This window comes from Suricata suricatta, chromosome 3 (assembly GCF_006229205.1).
Source record: "Suricata suricatta isolate VVHF042 chromosome 3, meerkat_22Aug2017_6uvM2_HiC, whole genome shotgun sequence".
Taxonomy (NCBI): Eukaryota; Metazoa; Chordata; class Mammalia; order Carnivora; family Herpestidae; genus Suricata; species Suricata suricatta.
The window spans coordinates 174,617,627-174,635,370 of record NC_043702.1 but is presented as its reverse complement, the minus strand read 5'-3'; the positions used below and the strand labels follow the sequence as shown (position 1 = coordinate 174,635,370).

At 58.1% G+C, this 17,744-nt stretch overlaps 3 protein-coding genes across 3 annotated transcripts in view; 1 reads left to right on the top strand and 2 right to left on the bottom strand.

Annotated features, from left to right (window-relative positions):
- The window catches only part of PKLR (pyruvate kinase L/R), a 6,793-nt gene extending 2,898 nt beyond the window's left edge, over window positions 1-3,895 (bottom strand). The window contains exons 1-6 of the mRNA XM_029933457.1: window positions 3,847-3,895; window positions 3,050-3,232; window positions 891-982; window positions 664-795; window positions 395-581; window positions 1-20 (exon numbers count right to left, since the gene is read on the bottom strand). The exon at window positions 1-20 is cut by the window's left edge and continues 224 nt beyond it. Coding sequence (XP_029789317.1) covers window positions 1-20; window positions 395-581; window positions 664-795; window positions 891-982; window positions 3,050-3,232; window positions 3,847-3,895 — 663 coding nt within the window. The remainder of the gene's footprint in view (window positions 21-394; window positions 582-663; window positions 796-890; window positions 983-3,049; window positions 3,233-3,846) is intronic.
- A 9,374-nt stretch (window positions 3,896-13,269) lies between these two features.
- Window positions 13,270-16,079, top strand: LOC115286902 (farnesyl pyrophosphate synthase-like). Its single transcript, XM_029933231.1, has 4 exons — window positions 13,270-13,397; window positions 14,183-14,362; window positions 14,437-14,599; window positions 15,726-16,079. The coding sequence occupies exons 1-4, from the start codon at window positions 13,270-13,272 to the stop codon at window positions 15,930-15,932; spliced, it is 678 nt and encodes a 225-aa protein (XP_029789091.1). The 3' UTR covers window positions 15,933-16,079.
- A 926-nt stretch (window positions 16,080-17,005) lies between these two features.
- Window positions 17,006-17,744, bottom strand: part of LOC115287211 (RUN and SH3 domain-containing protein 1-like) — a 2,930-nt gene continuing 2,191 nt past the window's right edge. Inside the window, exon 3 of the mRNA XM_029933456.1 lies at window positions 17,006-17,219. Coding sequence (XP_029789316.1) covers window positions 17,006-17,219 — 214 coding nt within the window. The remainder of the gene's footprint in view (window positions 17,220-17,744) is intronic.

Genomic DNA, 17,744 nt, shown 5'->3' with positions numbered 1-17,744 from the left:
TGTCTCCAGCCCCTCCGGGCCTGCAGGCGTGGAAAGAGCCAGCGTAGGTGGGGGGGGGGGGAGCCGGGGGCATAGTGCAGGGAGGGGGAGGAGGCACGGGGCTTGTGGGCCCCCAGGAAATCAGGAACCCGTGTCCTATCGTCTGTCCATCTCGGGGCCTGGGCTGTGTACGGAACAGACACCGGTGGGCGTCCGTGGGAGAGACCACTAACCCGACAGTCCAGCCCCAACCCGGGTTGAGCCCACAAGCCTGGACTCCAGGGGCTCCAGGGCCGGGTGGGGGAGGGTGCTGGCTGGGGGCGGGGGCAGGAGCCACGGGTCTACGAGGCGAGGGGTCCAAGGGGGAGGGAGTGCACCCCGCGTCCCCGCGGCTGGGGCACAGGCCCATCCGCACCGATTTTCTGGACCAGGAGGGAGATGAGCCCGTCGTCTATGAAGATGCGGCCCCCCACCGACACGACCTTGACGATATTGGGGTAGTCCACCCACACGGTGTTCGCGTCCCCCCGCGTCCGGAACGCTGGGTCCACGGTCACCAGCACCCGGGAGTCCTTCACCAGCTCCACTTGGGACTCCGGGCCCTAGGGGCGGGGCCAGAGGGGCCGTGAGACCTGCCCCACGCCACCCTGCGGCCCTGGCCCCACCCCGGGCCCCCCCCCTCACCCCCTGCAGGATCCCAGTGCGTATCTCCGGTCCCTTGGTGTCCAGAGCGATGGCCACGGGTCGGTAGGTGAGCGGAGACGTTGCAAAGCTCTCCACCGCCTTCCGGATGTTGGCGATGGACTGAGCGTGGTACTGCGGACGAGCGAGCAGGCGGGTCAGGGGGAGGTCGCCAAGGCCGCCCCTCCCCGCGCAGGCCTTAGCCCCGCCCACCGCCCCGCCCCCCAAACCTCGTGGGAGCCGTGCGAGAAGTTGAGGCGCGCAACGTTCATCCCGGCCTTGATCATCTCCTTGAGGCGCTCCACCGATTGAGAGGCCGGCCCTGGAAGCGGGGGTCTGCTCAGGCGACCCGGGGATGGGGGAGGGGGCAGCAAACCCACCCCCGCGCGCAGGCGTCCGGGGACCTGGCCTTTATTCTCTGAGCAACCTCCGCTCTCCCCTCTGCAGCTTGTTTCCCTCTCCAGCCCACACCTGCCTCCGGGGGTGGGGGGCGCTGGGGGGGGCTCGCTGGGGGGCGTCCTCCGCCCGGCAGCGAAGTCAGAGCTGCAGAGCGGAGGTCCCCGGCGCAGGAGGGGCCCCGGCAGGAGACGGGTGCGGGGTGAGGGCCTCTGGGGTCCGTCGGGGCTTTGGGAGGCGAGCTGACCGCCCCACCGCGGCTCCGCCGGCCCTCGGCCCCGAGTCGTCGTGCCGTCCTCCTTGCGGGATCGCTCCCGTCAGCACGGACACCTGGTGCTTTCTTTGACCATGACAGACGTGCTCTGAGCCGCAGTTCCCCTCCAGCTACAGCCCGTTTCTTTGCTCGCCTTTGCAGAAAAACTCCTCGCAGTCGCCGGGCTCGCTGCCTCAGGCTCTCCTCCCTCCCCCTGTCCTTCCTCGTTCGGGCTCCAGTCGGCGCTGGCCTCCCGCCTCTGCGCCGCACCCCTTCCCGCCAGGGTCACCAGGAACCTCGGTGTCGTTGCTAAGTGCAACGGTCAGTTCTCGGCGCTGGACCCCCTGGCCCAGCGGCAGCACCTGACCTCCCGCCGCCTCCAGGACCCCCCCCTCCTGGCTTCCTGCTACCTCCGGGCTGCTCCTTCTCTGCCTCTCATGCTCCCCCCACCCCAGCCCTCCCATCCCCGCCCCTAACATCAGATGCCTCATTCTCTTGGCTCCCTTGGTGGTCTCAAGTAGTTTCACGGCTTTCCAACGCCAGCTAGAGGCTGGCGTCTCCTGCATTTATATCTGCAGCTCGGACCCCAGCCCCACACCCGTGTATCTGATTACTTCTACTTCTGTGCACCTTAAAGGCCCCTGATCTCCCCCCACACCCAAAAACCTCTCCTCCGCATCCTTCCTGCTCTGGTGAAAATCCGTCCTTTTAGCTCCTTACACCGAACACCAGGGACCCCTCTCCAATTCCTTTACCCTCACGCCCACCCCATGTCTGACCCATCTGGAAATCCTGTTGACTCTGTCTTCCAAATGCATTCAGAGTCCCGTTCTCCTGTCACCACCTCCACTGCCCCCACCTGGTCTGGGCCCCCACCGCCACCCCAGTCTCCCTAGTGCAGCAGAAGACAGTCCTTCCCACTTCTCTGGGAACGGGGAACCCCACTCAGACCCTGACAGTGCCCTACGTGACCTTCTCCCTACAAGGTCTTCATCGGCGGCCCTCTCCTGCATGGCGTCTAACCGTTCCAGCCCCGTTGACTCGGGGCCTGTGGGCTGGCAGCCCCCAAGTCTGGAGCTCCCCACCCGCCATGTACCGCCCTCCGCACCTCCGCTTCCGGCTCTGCACCGATCTGATCGGTTCCCCACTTGGGGCTGCAGCCTGCACCCCCCCCCACCCCCCCCACCCTCGGGTCCCTTCCTCTGGTTCGTTTCTCTTTTTTCCATTGTTCTTATCACTTTTTCACATGCTGAATAGCTTACTTCTTTTTAAGTTATTATCTTTAGTACTTACTTATTATTATTTTATTTTTATTTTTATTTTTTTGAGAGAGAGAGTGAGCACAGGAGGGAGGAGGGAGAGAGTCAGAGAGAAGGAGAGACAGAATTCCAAGCAGGCTCTGCAACATCAGTGCAAGCCCGATGTGGGGCTTAAACTACAAACTGAAATCGTGACCTGAGCCGAGACCAAGAGCTGGACGCTTAACTGGCTCCGTCACCGGGCACCCCTCCGGGTGGGCATTTATTGTCCTGCCCAGCTAGGTGGCCGCTCCCACAGGGCCTGGATCTTTGTCTACTTCAGTGATCTACCCCCAGGGCCTGGCACCTTGGCTCAGCCAAGTTCTGTGTCGTTGAATGAATGACCCTGTCAGACACGCGCAGGTCTCGGAGGAGACAAAGGTGCGGAAGCACCTAGAGAAACCCACAAGAGGTTCGGGAGGCTGGGATGGGGACTGCGTACCAATGGTGGCTATGATGCTGGTGCTGCGGGCGACCACCGGCTCCGAGTCGATGTCCAGCAGGCACAGGTGCTCCAGGAAGGTGTTGGCCATGGCGGCTGACAGCTGCTGCCGCTCAAAGAAGGCAGTGGCCAGCTCGTGGGCCAGCTGCGCCCCGCTGACCCGCCGGAGGTGCCCCACTGGCCCTGCAGTAGACGAGGGCTGTGTGGGCCCCTGCCTCATCTCTCCACCCTCCGCCCCTTCCCTGCGCTCTCCAGGCTCCCCGGGGTCCTTCCCAGGGGCTGGGCACCGTACATGCATTCTCCTACCCAGTGCAAGGACCCTGTGGAGCGGGGACTCCAAGTGCTCTATAAGAACCCCTGCCTTCCAGAGAAGGAAACAGGGGTTGGGGAAGATTAAATAAATTGCCCAAGATCATAGAACTTCTAAGTAACAGAGACGGCTGCACACGCAGGTCCGACCCACTCCGGCCTGCCCGCACAACCCCAACCTCCTGCCCTTCAGCTGTGGGTGCCCCTCAGCCCCGGCCCTTCACGGTATCTGGTCCTCACTGGCCGCTTGTTGTCCAGAATCGCCCAGTCCCCCTTCCTGCTTTCTCCCTTCCGACTGAAGGGCTCCCAACCCCCTCCTCTGAGTTTCCCCAGCCCCTTCAATGCTACTCCGGTCCTAGGGTCCCTGGAGCTTGGCCCAGCCCAGCCCAGCCGCACCCTCCATGCCGCCGGGCGCCCTCCTGTCTCCGGGGGTCTGCTCCACTCTGTGTGGGCTAGGGAGCAGTTCTGCACCCTGGTTAAAGTGTCACCACCAGGGATCAGAGTCCAGGCGGCACGGGAGTAGGCCATGGCCCCCATGCTGCGGGCTCCTGTCTGTCCTGCCTACACGGGCTGGGAAAGAGGCTCAGGCCAGGGCCCAAAGCTTAACACCGGGGGGACCCCAATGATCACAGACAGGATCGCTATGTCTCTACCTCCACTCCTCATTTCCACCCTCATTTCCTCCTATACAGTGGCTTCTCTTGCCTCTCCTTACCTCCTGGAGCCCCAGTCAGGATGGACTGTATTAAGTCCTTTGGGAATTAGAGATCCTTGGGCAAACCTCCTGGGGTGGCACGTTCTCCCCGCTGGACGCTGGACGTGCTACAAAGGGAGGGACTGGGTGTGGGCTGCCGGTGTTATCTCCGGAGCCAGAAGGGAAGAGGGCCGCGCCTGCTGCTGCCCCAGGCCCCACACAGCGGCCCTCCCCCAGGCCTGCGCGCTCTCCGCCCCGCCCTCTCGCATCCTCGCCCCCCAGTCCATTTTCCCCCCATGAGTCTTCAGTGCACTCAGGCTGCCATCACCCGGAATGGCGCTCTCGGTGATATGGCCGCGTTTCCTTTGTAGCTTAGGGAAGGGAGCTCTAGCCGGTCCGGGAAGAAGGGATTTGCAGTGGGGACTGCAGCCCGAAGGAAGGGCTTGGGGAGAACTTTGTGGCGTGGGGGCGTCCTCTGCACCGGCTCTGACAGCATCGCTGTCACGAGGACACGGGCCACCATTTGCTCATTGACCAATATTTACGGGCACCTTCTCCACGCCAGGTCCTGAGACAACGGTGAGCAAAGCAGACAGGGCCTCCGTCTCCTGCGGACGTTACGGTGCAGGGAGACCGCCTATAAACCAGCACCCAAGAAATAAATGTAGAACCACAAAGTTTGTAAATGCTGTTAAGGAATTGATCAGGGTGCCAGAGAGCAAAGTCAGCAGGGAGGAAAGAGAAATGTATTTCATTTTAAAGTTTACTTAGGGGCGCCTGGGGGGCTCAGTTGATTACCCATCCAACTTCAGCTCAGGTCATGGTCTCACAGCCTGTGAGCTGGAGCCCCCTGTCGGGCTCTGTGCTGACAGGTCGGAGCCTGGAGCTGCTTCGGATTCTGTGTGTCCCTGTCTCTGCCCCTCCCCTGCTCACACTGTCTCTCTCTCTTTCTCTCTCTTCCTCAAAAATAAACATTAAAAAAATTTAAGTTTATTTATGTATTTTGAGGAGGGGGAGGACCAGAGAGAGAGGAAGAGAGAGAATCCCAAGCAGACCCCATGCTCAGCTCGGAGCCCCACATGGGGCTCAATCCCGTGACAGCGAGATCACGACCTGAGGCGATACCAAATGTCGGATGCTCAACCGCCTGAGCCACCTAGGAGCCACCCTGTGAGCCTGGAGACACAGCAGGGGCTCGGAGGGCACCGGCAGAGGGGCGTGCCCCAGCAGATGCTCTCCGCCCCTGTCACTGGCAGGTGGGGACTGCAGAGGAGCAGCAGGGCCACGGGTTTTAGGAGCAAGCCAGGCGGGAGGCCAAGGACTAACAGCAGCAGTGGAGAAGCTGGAGGGAGCCAGATGTGAGGAGTGTCTGGGGAAGAGCACGGGTGGGGGGATGAAGGGTGAAGGGTGCTGGGGGTGCGGGGAGGGTGTGGTAGGGTGCAGTGCTGGGGGGCGAGGGGGGAGGGTGCAGTGCTGGCAGTCTGGCCTGAGCAGTTGGGTAGATGGCAGCACCATTTACTGAGACCAGTAATGGGTTTGTGAGAGAAACATTCAAGGTTTTAGTTTTATGTTTTACTTATTTATTTTTTGAGAGAGAGCATGAGTGGGGGAGGGGTGGGCACAGAGGATCCAAAGTGGGCTCTGCGCTGACAGCAGGGAGCCTGATGAGGGCCTCGAACTTCTGAACCGTGGGATCACGACCTGAGGTGCCCCTCAAGGTTTCAGTCTTAGACAGGCTAAGTTCAAGGTGCCAATTACTCATTATTTATATCCACAAGCAGATGGTAGGATGTGTTCAGGGAGCGCCGTGGGTGCGCTGGACCAGTGTTCAACACCTCACATGTGTCTTCTCCTTTGTCACCATGACAACCTAGAAGGGAGGTAGGATCCATAGCCTGTTCGATGGTGAGGGAACCAGGGCCCGCGGGTGTGCTAGGTCCAGATCCTTCCTCTGCCGTTGCCACTCTGTCAGGGCCGGGAGGCTGGAGGCCTTGTCTGTGGCTCCCGGCCAGCAGGCAGGAGAGGAGATAGAGGTGAGGAAGGCGGGGCATTTCTCCCCCTCTCCTCCCTGCCAGGCTGCTGGAGGCCGCAGCTGGCACTGCGGGCCCTCTCCAGATCCTAGGGGCCTTGTCTCCCCATCCCCTAGAGGCGCCCCAAGCCCACTGTCTTTAGATCTGGGGTAATGCTCCGTGCCTCATGCCCTGTGCACACCTTTGGATGTAACACTGCTCTGAGACATCGCTTAATTTATCTGATTAGAGAGAACCCTGGGTTCCCGATGAACACGTTGTGTCTGAGGCTGCAGGTCTCCCCGGGGCGGACCTGGGATTCGGACTCAGAGAGTGTTGCAGATGCCGAGCTCCATGCCGTCTGTCAGACGCTAGCTGGAAAAGAAAGGGGTTAGATAGCAGGAGGGACTTACCAAGGGCAATGGGCACGGATCCTAGGCTCTGTTTCTAGAAGACAAAATAAATAAAGATGGTAGAAGGCTGTAACCAGAGGGAACGAACGTAACAGACTTTAGAGATCGGGATATTAGGCCTTATGCTTGGGGGTTGGCGGGGGGGGGGGGGCATGGGGTATTTAAGGTTGGCCTGGCAACTTCAGACAGACCTGAAGGCTGAAGGCCACTGGGTAGGAGCAGAATCTGGGAGATCCAAGCCCCAAGTAGCTAACAGGCCGTGGGGCTGAGGCCCCGGAGCAGCCCCTGTGCTGTCCAAGTCAGGGACAAGAGCTTTGACTTGTAAGCCTTATGTTGGACCCCGGCGCCGCGCCGTTTGAGACATACTTTGTCCTTGTCCCAGGGCCAGGCCGCTCTGCCCCGGAGGTGGGGACGGCAGGCCTGCACAGCCGGCGGAACTGGGGTGTCTGGCTTTGTCAGGCGCGAGGCCCCCACACCCGGACCCGCGCGGAGCCGTGCGCTCGGGGCGCGTCCTGCCCGCCTCGGACGCTCAGGCCTCGGCGGGACGGCGGAGAGACAAGAACGCCGGCAGTTAGGTTTTATAAAGTGTGTCGGGCCGGTGACCTGACCGTGTCGTGTTCAGGACACAGAGGGGACTGGAGGGGTGGCAGGTCGTGCCTGAGGGAGGAGGTCAGGAGGCTGCACCCTGGAAGCCGCAGGGGTTGCTGCAAGAGGTCAAGGACAGAGTGTGCCCGGCGCCGGCACACGTGCACACACAGCCCCAGTCCACGCACGTGCATGCCACCCTCACACGCGCTCCCTACCCGCACAGACACGCTCCCTCACACCCGCACAAGGTCCCCCATTTGGCCCCCAGCTTGAGGCCGCCTCACTCAGCGACACGACCCCGGCCGGCCGGCGCCCCAGGGGCCTTGGGGTGCCAGGGGCCCGCCGCCACCGCCGTCGGTTTTCTCTTCTGCGGAGAGAGACCAGCTTCCCGGGCGGGCGGGGCGCCGTCTCCTACCTCCGGAATCAGAATGTGGGGGCTGGGTCCTGCGTCTGTATTTCCAAAAGTCCCAAAATCTGAATTTGTTCAAATATATTTATGTTTATTTGCATAGACACTTGTACAATTTACAAAACTCAGAGGTCCAGCTTCTAGGTGAAGGTTTCTCCTTCCCGCCCCCAGCCCCATTCCCGCCTCTCAGCCCCGCCCCCCACTCCGGGACCTTCTACCAGATTTCTGGAGTTTCTGTGTCTTCTCTCAGAGCTGGACTATGCAGGTACAAACAATATATACCCCCCTTTTAATTAACTAATTAATTTTTAATGTTTATTTATCTTCCAGAGACAAGAGACAGAGAATGAGCGGGGGAGGGGCAGAGACAGAAGAAGACAGAATCTGAAGCAGGCTCCAGGCTCTGAGCTGTCAGCACAGAACTGAGCAGCAAGATCATGACCTGAGCTGAAGCCGGACGCCCAACCGACTGAGCTACCCAGGCGCCCCCGCTTTTAAATATAAGAACATTTTGTTTTATTATTATCTTTTCATCCATCTGAGCCCAATGTGGGTTCGAACTCACGACCCTGAGATCAAGGGCTTGCTTGCTCCACTGACTGAGCCAGCCAAGCACCACAATCGTCCCTTTTTATGCAGGAGGTAACAGGGCACTGTACCCTCCATTCTGTACCGGCTCCTTACCCTGGAGCTAGGACCCTGTGGGTGCGGAGAGAGCGCTCAGTGTTGCACCCGCGGAGGTCAGTGACGGCCGCCCTGAAGGCCCTCCTTGGAATCTCCACCCAGGGAGCTGCTAGAGGCAGAGGCCAGGCCGGGCCCAGGGCTCTTTCAGTTTTTTGAAAAACTATAAAATGTCCGTAGGATATAATTTACCAGGGCACCCGGCTGGCTCAGTGGGTGGAGTGAGTGACTGTACGTCCCAGCCCCATGTTAGGTATAGAGATTACTTAAAAATACAAGCTTTTCAAAAAAATTCCCACATAACCATTTTTAGGAGTACCGTTCAGCGGCATTGAGCACATTCACGATCTTGGGCACTGTTTCCAGAATTTTTCTCACCGACTCAGACAGAAACTCCGTCCCTGTTAAACACTAACTCCCTGTGCCTCCCCCCAACCTTTGTTCTTCTTTGTGTCCCTCTGGGCGTGTCTACTCTAGAGACCTCGAATAAGTGGGATCCCACACTTTTGGGCAATGGCTTCTTCCACTTAGCACATTTCCAGGGTGGGCTCACCCACATTGGAACATGTGTCAAATTTCCTTCCTTTTTAAGGCTGAATAACATTCCGACGAATGTCTAGGCCACATTCTGTTTCCCCCTAGACAGTCGGGTTGTTCCCGCCTGTTGGCTGTGGGAGGATGCGGGTCCACGGGGGGCCTGGAGGCTTCCGTGAGGGCCAGGCTCACTCCTGGGGTGAGAAGAGGGGCAGGGCCTGGGGAGGAGGGGCGGGGTCTTGGGAGGAGGGGCGGGGCCTTAGGAGGAGGGGCAGGGCCTGGAGATGAGGGGCGGGGTCTTAGGAGGAGGGGCAGGGCCTGGGGAGGAGGGGCAGGGCCTGGGAAGGAGGGGCCTGGGTGGAGGGTGCAAACACTGCCGGCTGCTTGGCCTCCACGTGTCCCCACCTGGCATCGAGTGCAGCCTTATGAGGGCGTCGTCCTTCTCGGTCACCCCCCACTCCGCGCCCCGCGTCTGTCACTGTGAGGTGCACTGGCCTCTACCCGAGGGGGGGCGGCAGCTGTAACGTCCCCCCCTCCCCCTCCCCCTCCCCAGTTTGTGGAGCGCGCCCTCCCCGCTGCCGGCCTGCCCATTTCCTTCCAGGCACCGCTTACCGCTGGCCCGTGAGGCCTTCTCTGACCCCCGTTCACCACCGAAGGACCCCTATGCCCTGCTGCCCTCTCCCCTGCCCTCTCCCCTGCGCCGCTTTGGCACAGCTGACTCATTAGACGTGTTCCCACCCTACCTAGAAAGTCCGAGCCAGGAGCACGGGGGTTTCTGTGTCTGGGGAGCCTTGGTCTATTCCTAGAGCCTAGTAGGGCTCCGTGAGCGACTTCGAGGAGCCAGAGGCCCAGGTCTCAGGTGACTCAGTGGTCCAGCCTCCCCAACCTCTCCCCTGTCCAGGGCCCGGCTCCCACCCGAGGGGCAGCTTCCCCTTGAACCTTCTGCCTCAGCCAAGTCAGCTTCTTTTCCCTTCCCTCCCCTTTCCCTTCCCTCTCGCACTCCCTGCCCGGCACTCCCTGCCTCCCACTCCCTGCCCGGCACTCCCTGCCCCTCCGCGGTGCTGGCAGCCTCTCACTGCCCACAGCTAAGCTCAGTACCCGAACCCACCGTCCCACCCCGTCTCCGTCTCCGTCTGGTCTCCGGGGTCACTACCCTTGCTGAGAGGGCCCCGCCCCGGCCAGGGGCCCTCCCACTGGGGACTTGTCAGGGCAAGGCCCCAGGTCACTTCTCTAGCTTCACCCCTCCCTTTCTGCATTCTGCAGCCCCCCCCCCCCGCCCCCACCACACTCCCTAAACATGACTTGCTCTCTCTCAGTGCCACGACTTTGCACACACTGTCCCCTACCCCTGTGCACCCTTCATCTTGTCTGTGACACAAAATCCCTGACCAGCCACCCCAGTTTCACCTCCTTTCTGGTGAAAGGGTTTCTTATCTCCTTCTTCAGTTACATTTCAGATACTTATCAACAGGGGGGCCTGGCTGGCTCAGTTGGTAGAGCATGTGACTTTTTGATCTCCCATTGGTCGTGAATTCAAGCCCCACATTGGGCATATAGCTTAATTAAATAAATAAACAAATAAATCAAGGGGGCACCTGGGTGGCTCAGTCAGTTGAGGGTCCCACTTCTGATTTCGGCTCAGGTCATGATCTCACAGTTTGTGAGTTCAAGCCCTCTGTGCTGACAGCACAGAGACTGCTTGGGATTCTCTCCTTTCTCTGCCTCTCCCCTGCTCATGAGCTCTCTCTCTCTCTCTCTCAAAATAAATAAACATTAAAAAAAAGGCTAGGTAATTAACCTCTTTCACACACCAGTAAGGACTTAAAGTAGAGCTTGAACCCAGGACTGACTCACTACTTCCTGCCCATTTCATCCCTGGGCCCTGGAGGCTTCTCAGGGGACTGGGGGAGGGGATGCCCGAGCTCCTCTCTTCCCAAGGAAGATGTGTCTAGGAGGCCATGGGCCAGCGGGGATCAGGCTGGCGCGGGAGGGCCCAGGGCTCTCACCCCCCACACCGCTCCAGCCTCTCCCAGACATTGCCTCCTAGAGGTCCCAGGCTGGGGACCAGGAAGTGAAGGTGACTAGGTCTGGGGGACACTGCCTTCCCCGTATGAATCCTCTTGCCTTGGACCCCAGTCTTATCTCCCATTTCCTTAACCTGGAGTTTGCACTGTGAATGAATTCATAATTTGTTGGATTTCAGTGGACTTGAATGTTTATAAAGTCCTTCCCCGTAGTTTGCCACTTGTGACCGTCCACTCTGCTGTACAAGAGATAGGCTGCACACTGAGCTTTGGTTCATTAAGACTACACCTCGGTCTCCTAAGTAGGCCAGTGTCCTCGATCTGCCGCTTCGGAGCCCACGCGGAGAGGCCGTGGGGCTCGCTGAAGTTCACGCAGGTGCTCACGGTTCAGCCCGGCTCGAATCAGGAATCAGGCAGCGTTTAAGCCCAGGGACCCCACTTCCGCGGCACCAGGAGCTGAAAGGCCCCGGCCTAGGACCGGTTTCTCTTCTGGGTGAGCCTCAGTCACTCCTCTCCCTGGGGGCCAGCCAGCTGCAGGCCACAGAGGACAAGCCGGAGATATTAAATCAGCACAAACCGTCCCAGAGTTCCCGCTCGCCCCCTCCGCCCTCTCCCCATTACCTAGAAGGCCTTCCGCCTTCGTGAAGCGCCTTCCCCAGCCTGGCACCCCATGTTGGCATCTGCCTCCTTCCTGAGAGTATCCTTTGCTTTGGGCTTCCTGCTGTTCCCCTTGGTCTCTCATCTGTATTCATGTCCTTTGTTAATCCGCACCCCCCACCCCCACCCCTGAGCAGGACTGCGGTGACCCAGGCATTGGCAGAGAGGACCAGGGAAGGAAGACGTGGGTCTGGGGAAAGGGGCGGCGGCGGCGAGAGGAAGCAGACTCTGGGTGTGGCTGGGTGTGACCTGAATTGTAATTTACGGTGTAATGACAAGTGACATTTTCTGGGCTTCCCTCTAGTTCCCCAGGTGAAGCACAGGATTTCCAGTTGGCTTTTTTAAAAGTTTATTTGATTTGTTTTGAGAGAGAGAGGGAGAGAGAGAGAATCCCAAGCAGGATCTGCCCTGTCAGCGCAGAGCCCCATGTGGGACTGGAACTCAAAAACCCTGATGTCTTATTCTTATGTTTTTTTCTAGGACGTTTTATGGTTTTAGCTTTTATTTTTAGGTTTTAATCCATTTTGAGTTAATTTGTGAATATGATATGAGGTAGGGGTCCAACTTCATTTTTTTGCATGAGGAAAGATTTACGTCATGCAATTCAGTTTACCTAGTGCCATTTGTTGAAGAGAATGGCTTTTCCCCATTTGGTGGACTTAGTACTTTCGTAAAAAACCTATTGGCTATAGATGTATGAGTTTATTTCTCAACACTCAAATCTGTTTCGTTGGCCAGTATGTCTATCCTCATGCTAGTACCGCATGGGTTTGATTTTTATAGCTGTGCGGACAGCTCAGAGCCTGGAGCCAGCTTCAGATTCTGTGTCTCCCTCTCTCTCCTCCTCCCTCCATGTAATGCCCTGTCTCTGTCTCTTTCTCAAAAATAAACAAACATTAAAAACAAACAGGTTATTTGAGCTATCCAGAGTTCCTTTGCGGATTGCCTTTTCCATAGCTGCAAAAAGACTGTTTTTTGTTGGAATTTTGATGGGGGTTGTGTTGAATCTGTTGGTCATTTGGGGACATCTTAATATCAAGTCTTCCTACCCAAGAACATTTTCCATTTATTCAAGTTTCTTTAATTTTTCTCAGTCATGTTTTATAGTTTTCAATGTACAAGTCTTTTACCTCCTTGGTTAAATTTTATTCTTAGGTATTTTATTATTGTAGACGCTGTTGAAAATAGAATTGCGTTCTTCTTTTTTGAGATAGTTCATGGTAGGGGCACCTGACTGGAGGGGCCGTTAGAGCATAGGACTCTTAGAGCATAGGACTCTTGATCTCGGGGTGGGGTGGGGGCGGGGGACTCCTGAGGTTGAGCCCCCTGTTGAGTGTGGAGATTACTTAATAATTAAATCTCTAAGGAAGGAAGGAAGGGAGGATTGTTCGTGCTTGTGTCCCAAAACACAAGTGATTTTTTGCATGTTGTTTTTGTACCCTACTCTAGTAGCTCTAGCAGCTGTCTTGTGGATTTTCCATAGTTGGGATCATGTCTCTGAAATACATATATTTTTACTACTTTCCAAGTTGGCTGTTTCTTATTCCTTTTTCTTGTCTAACAGCTCTGACTTCAACTTCCAGTACAAAGTTGAACAGCAACGGTGAGAGTGGGTATCCTCCCACAATGATTCTTAGAATAAAATCTACTCATGTCCTAGGTGGTTTCCAGTTGCAGGAACCTTATCTGATGGGTTGAGTAACCGGGACTCCGGAGTGTCCGCGTGTCGGCGGAGAGGACGCCTACCACGCCCTGCGCGCGGCCCTTCCATTGGTTGTCCCGTGCAGGGCCCCATGCTCGCACGAGGGGATGCAGCCAATCAGCGTGGCTCGTCTCCGCCCAGCCAGCCCGCGCTAGATCGCGTCGTCCTGGCACCTGCTGCATGCCGGGAATTGTAGTCTAATGGGGTCATTGCGCTTGGGGCGAAGAGACTCGGGAACTACTAGACCCAGCGTGCCGCGCGCCCAGCGCAGTGGCTTTCAGGAGTGCCCCGCCAACCCCCTGGACCAGGAGCCGGCATCCAGGAGCAGGTGAGCCAGGTCGCGGCTGGCCCTCAGGCCGCGGTGGGAGGCTTGGCTTCACCTCCGCAGCGGTACTTGGAGGCACACAAGGGCCGCTGTCTTGCGTCGGAAGCCCCGGTGTCGGGAGCCCGAGGGTCGGACTGGCTGACCCTCTGGGTGAGCGGAAGCCGCCGGGATGTGGAGTGTGCGCGCCCCGAGCCTCCCGGGCCGCCCGGTGTGGCTGCTCCGAGGCTGGCCGTGCGCTGCCTGTGACCACGGACCTCGTGTCCGTGGCTCCCGGGGTTGCGGCGCTAGTCCTCCGTCCTCTTGGGGTTTCTCCGAGCCTGCGCACGCCTCTCCCCCCGTCCAGGGGAGACCTGGGTTCTAGATTTGGCGCTGCCATTGTCCCGCATCTTCCTGTTTCCTCGAGCCTCCGTTTGGCCCTCATGAAATAGGTCCTCCCAGCCCCCGGTCCTCAGGTCCTTCAGTCTGGGCTCTTCCAGTTGTGCTCCAGGACTTGGGGGAAGAAGCCACGGGAGTAGCAATCCAGAGGTTCCCTGCAGGGTTGATGGTCGAGGGAAGATAGTTGGGTGGCGTTAAGTTATTTTAAGTGTGCACCTAAGTGCGATCAGTGGACTTCCAGCCGGCCAGCTGTACGTCTGTTCTTTGCATTAACTTCTTCCTGTAAATGACCTGGAGCCTAGCTCAGAAGAGGGCGGGGCATTCTGGGCCCCGAGGTAAAAGGCTGGGGATGGGGGGGGGGGTGACCTGGGGAGCTGCCACCGAGCATCTGTCTATGGCGCTTGCCCCTGCAGGGAGTGCCCAGTGCCCCCTCCCTATGCCACCCCTGTGATGCCCCTGTCCCGCTGGCTGAGGTCTGTGGGGGTCTTCTTGCTGCCAGCTCCCTGCTGGGCGCCCCGGGAGAGGTGGCTGGGTGCCCCGGGGGCCTGGCACGGTGCCCGCTGCTGGTGCCAAGCGTGGACAGAGGAGCCTCGGTGAGTGTGGTGGGGTGAGGGGCTCGGGGAGGGGAGCAGCGCTCCGGCGTCTGACTTGTCCTTCCTCTCCTCAGAGCACTTTACTCCTCTCTCAGAATGAATGGAAACCAGAAATTGGACCCTTATGACCAAAGAAAGCAGGATTTCATCCAGCACTTCTCCCAGATTGTCAAGGTGCTGACTGAGGACGGCACGGGCCACCCGGAGATAGGAGATGCGATTGCCCGACTCAAGGAGGTGAGGGATTTGTGACGTCAGAGGCGGAGAGTGAGTCTGGTTCTTCTGGAAGTGTGTGCAGTCCAGCCTTGATGCAGGGGTGGGCAGGAAGCAGGCTTTTACCTCTGGCGGGGGCGGGGCCTGGAAGGTGTACACTCTGCTTCAGGACTGCTTTGGGTAAAGGGTGAATGGGGTGAAGGCTTTAAACCTGGTAAGTCTCTGATTTTGTTGAGAAAGGAAATTAGGTGTCCGAGGTCACAAGGCACTATTTAAAAATTTTTTCTTTTACATTTCATTTATTAAAATTTTTTCTCTCTAATGTTTTATTTTTGAGAGAGAGCATGAGCAGGGGAGGGTCAGAGAGAGAGGGAGACACAGAATCCGAAGCAGGTTCTAGGCTCTGAGCTGTCAGCACAGAGCCCCATGCAGGGCTCGAACCTACGAACTGTGAGATCATGACCTGAGCCGAAGCCCGACGCTTAACCGACTGAGCCACCCAGGCGCCAATAAGATGCTATTTTGACAGGGACCTAGGAGGAAGGCAGCACCAGAAACCCCGGCCCCAAGAGAAATATGGCTGGGATTGTTCGTTTGTTTGTAATTTTAGAACGAGAGAGTCTGAGCTGGGGAGAGGGACAGAGGGAGAGAGCATCCCAAGCAGGTTTGTGGAGCCTGACACAGGGTTCAACCCTACAACTCTGGGATCATGACCATGACCTGAGCTGACAGTGAGACACTCAACCTTCTGAGCCACCCAGGCGTCCCCTGGCTGGGATATCTAAGTTGCCTAATTCTTTTAGTCTTTTGGGGGTGTCATTCTTTTTTTTTTTAATGTTTACTTATTTTCAAGTGGGCGGGGGGCAGACAGAGAGGGGAGCAGAGGGTCCCAAGCAGGCTTCGCGCTGTCAGTACAGAGCCGGACAGGGGGCGTGAACTCACAAACTGGGAGATCATGACCTGAGCTGACGTCCAAGCGTCACCGACTGAGCCCCCTGGCGCCTTGTCTTTAAGACACGCAGGCAGTTTGAACGGGGAGGGGAGGTGATTGGAGCTTAGGCGGGGCGGGGATGGGGCTGGCACCTGGGAAGGGGAGAGGGTGGGGAGCAGTCTCCATGGCACTGACGCCCTGCCTTCCCCCCTGCGCCAGGTCCTGGAGTACAACGCCGTCGGGGGCAAGTACCAGCGAGGCCTGACGGTGCTGACGGCCTACCAGGAGCTGGCGGGGCCCGAGACGCAGGACGCCGACAGCGTCCGGCGCGCCCTGACCGTGGGCTGGTGTGTGGAGCTGGTGAGGCGCTGGGGGGGCATCCTGGGGGCAGAGGAGGGGGAGCCTGAACCCGACTTCTCCACGTGATTCTGTGCAATAGTAGTTGAATTTAGACACCGAATTACTCCAAGGTTAACAGAGGTATGGAACCTCTTTGCCGGGAGGTACGTATTTTCTTTTTGAAATGTTTTTTTGAAAACATTTTTGGGGATGTTTATTTTTGAGAGAGAGAGAGAGGGGGAGGGAGAGAGAGAGGGTCGATGTGGGGGGTGGCACAGAGGATCCGAAGTGGACTGCATGCTGACAGCAGAGGTCCTGACTCGGGGCTCAGACTCTTAAACTGTGAGATCGTGACCTGAGCGGAATCGGACGCTCAACCGACTGAGCCTCCCAGGTGCCCCGAACATCTAACTCTTGATCTCAGGTCTTGATCTCAGGGTCCTGAGTTTGGCCCCTAGTTGGGCTCCATGCTGAGCGTGGAGCCTACTTAAAAAAAAAAAAAAAAAAAAAAAAAAAGAGGGGCGTCTGTGGGGCTCAGTCAGTTGAGCGTCTGACTTCGGCTCAGGTCATGATCTCACGGTCCGTGGGTTCAAGCCCCGCATCAGGCTCTGTGCTGACAGCTAGCTCAGAGCCTGGAGCCTGCTTCCGGTTCTGTGTCTCCTTCTCTCTCTGCCCCTCCTCTGCTCATTCTCTTTCTCTCATAAATAAACATTAAAAAAAAAAAGTCCACTCTTTCCTCCGAGCAGAGGCTAACCAAGCAAACAACATAGTTCTTCCAAAGGTTATTCCAAAGCAGAGACTAAAAACTTTCAGCCCACTGCTAGTTTTCAAAACTTAAGGGTCCTAGTTTTAAGAAAGAAGAGATGTCACATAAAAACCCAGATTTCCAGCACTACTTGGAAAATTGCTGGGTCTGGGCCCACATTCCCATGTAGCAACAACTGGCTGACACCGAATCACAGCCGCTCACCCCAGGACAGGGCCCGGGCCCTCTCGCACGGCCCCGTCTCTCTGCTTTGCTCCAGCCCCTTGTCTCCCACAGCCCCGAGGTGGTATTGTTTCCTGGCCTGGCCTAAAGCCTTCACCAGCGACAAGGAGTCCGGGTCCCAGGAGGGCCACGGCCTCCGAGGAGGGTGGCAGGGAGCCCAGAAGGGAGACACTTAGGACTCGGTGACTGACGGATACGCTGGGCCCCGGCCTGGCGCAAGGGCAGGCGGCACGAGCGAGGAGCGGCCACGCCGCGCTCTCCGTGTGGTTTGGGCGGCGCGGCCGGCCTGTGGCGTGTGGCTGTTGGAAATTCTAGTCTGTGGCTTGTGAGTGAGATGGGGGTGGAGAAGAGGGGTTGTGCCTGGAGGTGACGGGATGGTGGCATCGCTGGGGGACGGGCAAGGAGTCTCGGGCAGAGCAGGGAGCCGTGTGCGGGGGGCCGGGCGGGGGAGGATTTGAGGGCCCTGCCGTTGGCCGGGTCGAATGAATTGTCATGACCCGTGACATGACCTTCGAGTGTTTCTTTTTTAAACGCAGCTGTGATGCTGTCACTTCCCCAAGATGCCTCCTGAGCTGTCCACCACTGTTTTAATCTGGGTGATTGAAAAAAAAGTATCTAGGGGCGCCTGGGGGCTCAGTCGGTTGAGCGTCCAACTTCAGCTCAGGTCATGATCTCACGGTCCGTGGGTTCGAGCCCCGCCTCGGGCTCTGTGCTGACCGCTCAGAGCCTGGAGCCTGCTTCCGATTCTGTGTCTCCCTCTCTCTCTGACCCTCCCCCGCTCGCACTGTCTCTCTCTGTCTCTTAAAAATAAATAAAAAACACACAAAAAAGTATCTTGAGAGAGAGGGAGAGAGCGTGAGCAGGGGAGGGTCAGAGAGAGGGAGACACAGAATCGGAAGCAGGCTCCAGGC